Below are 5,786 nucleotides of genomic sequence, written 5' to 3'. Positions count from 1 at the left end.
TCTCTCACATTCTCTCACTTCTGCTTCCATCTCTTTTATCTGTCGTTCTTCCTTCACTTTTTTCTCAGCCTCTCAAAATTCTCTCCCGATCTCTCACTTTTCTTCCATGTCTCATTTTCTTTCCTCCATCGCTTTCTTTCTTCATTTCTCTCCTCATCTGTCACTTTTTCTTCTGCCTCTCTCAACCGTCTTCCTTATCCCTTCATTTTTTCTCTCAACATTTTCTCCTTCTCTCTCACTTTTTCTTCCATCTCTCTCATATTTCTTCTTCCTGTACAGTAAATATGTTTCTACCAAAAAAAAATGGATTGGAAAAATGGAAAAATTTCGTCAAACAGTTCCATGACTCCCCCACATCCTTCTCTGATTTCTCTGTCGCTCCTCTTCCATCTTCCTCCTTTTCCTCTTCTTCAGCTTTTGCCTTCATCTTATTTCAGATTTTTTCCTGCTCTCTTGCTTTTTGTTCCATCTCTCTCTTCTTTCTCTCCTCCTCTCTCACCTTTGCCTCCTTTCGCTCCTCTCTCTTTCTCTCGTCAGTTATTAGTGCTTCTATCCTTTGGACGTCCAATAAGATCTGCTCTTTAAGCTTTGCCATTTCTTCTTGTCTTAAGTGCTTCCTTCTCCTCCTTCAGTGTTTCTCTCAACATTCTCTCATTTCTCCTCACATCTCTTTTATCTGTTGTTCTTCCTGTTGTTTTGTAATTCTCTCCTAATCTCTCGCTTTCTCTTCCATGTCTCATGTTCTTTCCTCCACCCCCTTTTTTTCTTCATTTCTCTCATTATTCACTTTTTCTTCTGCCTCTCTCAACCGTCTTCCTTCTCCCCTCACTTTTTCTCTCAACATTTTCTCCTTCTCTCACTTTTACTTCGATCTCTCTCTCTCATATTTCTCCTTCCTGTACAGTAAATATGTTTCTACCAAAAAAAAATAGAAATCGTCAAACATTTCCCTGGCTCTTTCCCAGACTGACCTCTGACCTCTCCTCTGATTTCTCTGTCGCTCCTCTTCCATATTTCTCCTTTTCCTTTCTTCTTCTTCAGCTTTTGCCTTCCACTTATTTCTGAGTTTTTCCTGCTCTCTTGCTCTTTGTTCCCTCTCTCTCTTCTTTCTCTCCTCCTCTCTCACCTTTGCCTCTTTTTCCTCCTCTCTTTTCTTTCTCTCCTCCTCTCTCACCTTTGCCTTTTCCTCATTTCTCTTTCTCTCTTCAGTTTCTTCTGCTTGTATCCTTTTGACCGCCAACAACATCTCCTCTTTAAGCTTTGCTATTTCTTCTCGTCTCTTGCTCTTCATTAGTTTTTCTTCCTCCTTTGCTTTTTTCTCCATTTCTCTGTGCATTTGCTCCTGCTCTCTCGCTTTCTCTACCATCTCCTTCATTCCTTTTTCTTCCTCCTTTGTTTTTTTCTCGATCTCAAGATGAATTCTCTCCTGCTCTCTTGCTTTCTCTACCATCTCCCTCGTCTGTCTCTTTTTCTCCTTCCGTTTTTCTCTCAACATTCTTTTACATGCTCTCACTTCTGCTTCCATCTCTTTAATCTGTTGTTCTTCCTCCTTCACTTTTCTCTCAGCCTCTCTCAAAATTCTCTCCCGATATTCTCTTTCATGTCTCTAATTTTTCTTTCCTGGTCCTTCGCTGTTTTCTCCAGCTCTCTCAAAATTCCGTTCTGCTCGCTGGCTTTTTCATCCATCTCTCTCATTTGTATTTCCTCGTCCTTTGCTGTTTTCTGCATTTCTCTCATCATGCTCTGCTGCTCTTTCACTCTCTCTTCCAGCGTTCTCATCCCTTCCTCCTCTTTCTGCACCTCCATCTCTTTCCTCTTTACAGTCTCTCTCAGTTTGGCCATGAATTCTTTTGGTTCTCTCATCCTTCTTTCCTGCTTTCGCACCATCTCTCTTAGCATTCCCTCTTTCTCCCTCAATTGCTCTGCCATCTCCCTCATCCCTCTTTCTGCATCCTTTGCTTTTGCTCTCAACATTCTCTCACACTCTTTCACTTTTTCTTCCATCTCCCTCATCTGTCTTTCATCCTCCACTTTTTCTTTCAACATTCTCTCTTGCTCTCTCACCTTTTCTTCCATGTCTCTTATGCGTCTTTCTTCCTCCTTCGCTTCTTCCCTGAGCTTTCTCTCTTTCTCTCTCACTCTCTCCATCATCTCCCTCAGCTGTCTTTCTTTCTCCTTCACTTTTTCTTTCAACATTGTCTCACACTCTTTCACTTTTTCTTTCAACATTCTCTCCTGCTCTCTTGCTTTTTCTTCCATCTCCCTTATTGCCATCTCTTCCTCCATTATTTTCTCTCTCAAGAGTTTCTCCCAGTCTCTCACTTTCTCTTCCATCTCTCTTCGATGTCTCTCTTCCTCCGCTGCTTTTCCCTTTTCCATCCCCCTCTCCTCCAGTCCTGTCAGCTGGGCACCTTGTCTCTCTTTCTGCTTTTTCTTCTGTGTCTCCTGATAGATACTGTAGATTTAAAAACGCTTTGTTAATGTGTGAACCACATTGTAATTGAACCGAAATGTTGGAGAATCTCAAATATAATCATAGCCCTCATAACATACTCTCCCCCCCCCCCCCATACACACACACACACACACACACACCAACATCCCCCATTTCATCAACCCCCCCAACACACAATTTCAACATCCCCCTTTCACCCCCCCCCCCACCACACAATTTCAACATCCCCCTTTCAGCTCATCTACAACCTAACCCCCATATACACACACACACCATTTCATCACCCCTCCCCCACTCACCCCATTAATCCCCTGCAACACACATATACACTACCCCCCCACCCCCCCCCCCCCCCCGCCACACCACCATTACACCCCCCCCCCCCACACACACACACACACAAACACCCACACCATTACTCCATGTCCCCCAAACACACACACCATACCCACACACTACCCTCCCCCCCATACACACACACAATTTCATCACCCCCCCCCCCCCCACCCCCCCACCCAAACACACAACATATCCACACACACACATTTCATCAATTGCCATCAATTGGTTTTTAACAGCTTATTAATGTATAGAGTACATACTGCCACTCCCACCGTCTTGTCCACATCTCTTGGCTCCTTCTGTGAACAGCCTCTCTCATGTGCCGCAGCTCGTCCCTCATCCTGTCCCTCGCCACCTTTCTCTCCAGCTCCTTCACCCACTGGTCCAGCTCTCTCTTGTCAGGAGTCGGCCTCCTCAGCCTCCCCTCCTGGAAGTTGGGGTCCAGCTGCCCTTCAGAGAGGACATGTGGAATCCTAAAAGAGCTTTTAGCCATGGTTGGATCACCAAGCCTTGTGGTCTATACTGGAGTCTTTTGCTGTTTGGCTTTCTTTCCCTGTATCTGTAACACTGCTCTGTGGAAGAGATACATAATTTGACCCAGGTAAGTCTTTAAAGAGAAAAAAGTCTCTATCTTTTAGAATTTTGTTTACCATTGAATCTTTTCATATGTAATAAGAACATAATCTTGTTTAAGCTATTTTAATATATTTAAAAAATACTGACACAACAAAACGGTTGTTATATTACACTCACCTGTAATCACCTGTAGCCTACTTCTTGACTGACTGCTGTAGAATGAAGATCTGAAGCTCTTGGCATCCCCTTTTAAATGTTACCATGGTCACCATGACACTCACAGAACTTTGTGCATTGTTGGATTATGACACATAACTGCATCATAATGATTCTAGAACTAATTGCTAGAACTCTGTTTGGGAAGTGTTGTGTAGCATATTTTGTTCAATATTGTTTAATTAACATACTACTACTACTACTACTAATAATAATAATAATAACAATAATGAATTATGGTTATGATTATATGATTTAGCTTTTATCCATAGCGACTTACAGATAGAAACAATAGAATAGTTCAAACTAGATGTACCACAGAACGGTACAAAATATGATCCCTGCTCATGCAGTTCTGCACATTCTCTCCGCAAATATAAATCACACTTGTCAATTTGTCTCCATCTCCTACTCCATTCTCTACTCTTGAAACATTTGTTTATGTAAATTAGTGTGTGCATGTGTGTGTTTGCTTTTGTGTATATGTCAAGTCAAGTCAAGTCATATTTATTTATATAGTACACTTAAACACAATGCAATTGACCCAAGGTGCTGACAGAAATAAAATTAAATGAAAACAGTAATAAAACAAAACATAAATGACAAAAAAAATAAATAAAAATACAAAAAATAATAGATAAAACTTAACATGATTGTAGATAAAAAAAGATACGGTTACTAAAACTCCTCTCCTAGTTACTCTCCATTGGCTCCCTATAGTAGCCAGAATTAAATTTAAATCTCTCACTTTGGCCTATAGGACACTAACTGGATCTGCTCCTAGTTATTTTAATTTAATAATCAAGCCTTACATCCCCAACCGCCCATTGCGGTCTTCTGGTGAGCGTCTGTTGTGTCGACCAGTCATGAAAACTGGGTCTAATTCCAGACTCTTCAGTGGTTCCATGTTGCCCAGTGCTCTCCGTTCCTGTGGTAGTTTTGGGTCGTTTAAGAGGGGTCTAAAGACATTCCTATTCAACATATACTTAGTTGTTTAAGCGCTTATGTGTTATGGTTTGTATAATGTTGTTTTATTTTAATTGGGCTGTTAATTAATTTGACATTATTGTTTATTATTGATATTCTCCTTAATGTAGTCTAGCATGTCATTGTTTTATTATTGCCTTTCCCCTTTTTTTCCATTGCTTTTTATTAGGCTATTGATTGAATTGATATTATTGTGTATTATAACTATTCTCCTCATTATATTTGACCTACATTCTAATCTGTTCCCTGTTCAATTTTAAATATTATGTTGTTTTTTGTATTTATGTGTCGCTTTGGACAAAGGCGTCTGCTAAATCCATAACCATAACCATAAAACTACTACTACTACTATAGGCCTAGAGCAAAATGTACAGTAAAGTTAAAGATGGCAGTTAATATAATGCTGAAAATAAATATAAATATGATAAATAAACAAACAAGGGGAGAATTAATGGACATTAAAGGCCAAAGAAAATAGATGGGTCTTTAAATTAGATTTAAAGCTACTGATAGTGGGAGAGGACTTCATTTCTATGGGGAGATCATTCCAGAGTCGAGGGGCAGCAACAGTACAGCAACAGCAACCTTTTGTTTTTAGGGTTGCATTGGGGCGAGATGTTGCGAGGGAGATCTTAGTGTAGAAGGAGAGTAGGGACTTAAAAGGTCACAGATATACTGTGGTGCCGTCCCATTTAGGGCTTTGAAAACAAAAAGCAAAACTTTAAAATGAATTCTGTAACCAGTGGAGTTGGGCCAGCACTTATGTTCATATGTTTCTTAGTTCCAGTAAGGAGTTGCTATACATTTTGGACTAATTGAAATCTAGCAAGGGTAGATTGGTTCAGACCTAAATACAGAGAGTTACAATAGTCCAGCCTAGATGTAACAAATGCATGGATTATAGTTTCTAAATCAGTATATGAGAGCCAGAGCTTTAATTTAGCTATTGTTCATAGTTGAAAAAAGCTTCTCTTAACCACACTACTAAACACCTATTTCTGACCTCACTGTGGCAATTTACAGCCAGAGGCCCAAGTGCATTTTTTAGTTTAGCAACAAAGCTGAGTGGACTGAACATAATTATCTCTGTTTTCTTTTCATTCCATTGTAAGAAATTTGTAGCCATCCAACTATATGTCCTTAAGGCAGTTAAACAGGCTTTGCAAATTGCAGGAACTTTCGGTTGTTAATGGCAGGTAAAATTGAGAGT

General features: G+C 40.2%; 1 protein-coding gene across 5 annotated transcripts; it reads right to left on the bottom strand.

The window, feature by feature from the left end:
• Nucleotides 1-399: 399 nt before the first annotated feature.
• On the bottom strand, nucleotides 400-3,728 carry LOC121704566 (golgin subfamily A member 6-like protein 22). Of its 5 annotated transcripts, none has more exons than XM_042084897.1 (4): nucleotides 3,561-3,728; nucleotides 3,058-3,369; nucleotides 1,693-2,455; nucleotides 400-1,617 (listed from the first exon to the last, which is right to left on the bottom strand). In XM_042084897.1, the coding sequence occupies exons 2-4, from the start codon at nucleotides 3,288-3,290 to the stop codon at nucleotides 1,573-1,575; spliced, it is 1,041 nt and encodes a 346-aa protein (XP_041940831.1). In that variant the 5' UTR covers nucleotides 3,291-3,369; nucleotides 3,561-3,728; the 3' UTR covers nucleotides 400-1,572. The 5 variants fall into 5 exon arrangements, with proteins under 5 accessions (XP_041940831.1, XP_041940830.1, XP_041940827.1 ...); XM_042084896.1 differs by having other exon boundaries at nucleotides 400-2,202; nucleotides 2,236-2,455; XM_042084893.1 differs by having other exon boundaries at nucleotides 400-2,455.
• Nucleotides 3,729-5,786: the final 2,058 nt, after the last annotated feature.

The sequence above is a fragment of the Alosa sapidissima genome, chromosome 3 (genome assembly GCF_018492685.1).
Source record: "Alosa sapidissima isolate fAloSap1 chromosome 3, fAloSap1.pri, whole genome shotgun sequence".
NCBI classification, from domain to species: Eukaryota; Metazoa; Chordata; class Actinopteri; order Clupeiformes; family Clupeidae; genus Alosa; species Alosa sapidissima.
This window is presented reverse-complemented; position numbering and strand designations above follow the sequence as displayed.

Coding starts and splice junctions, on each gene's coding strand:
- LOC121704566 (XM_042084893.1), bottom strand. CDS start 3,290: ATGGCTAAAAGCTCTTTTAGGATTCCACATGTCCTCTCTGAAGGGCAG. Junction 2,456..3,057: donor ACAAGACGGTGGGAGTGGCA/GTATGTACTCTA, acceptor TTAAATCTACAG/TATCTATCAGGAGACACAGA.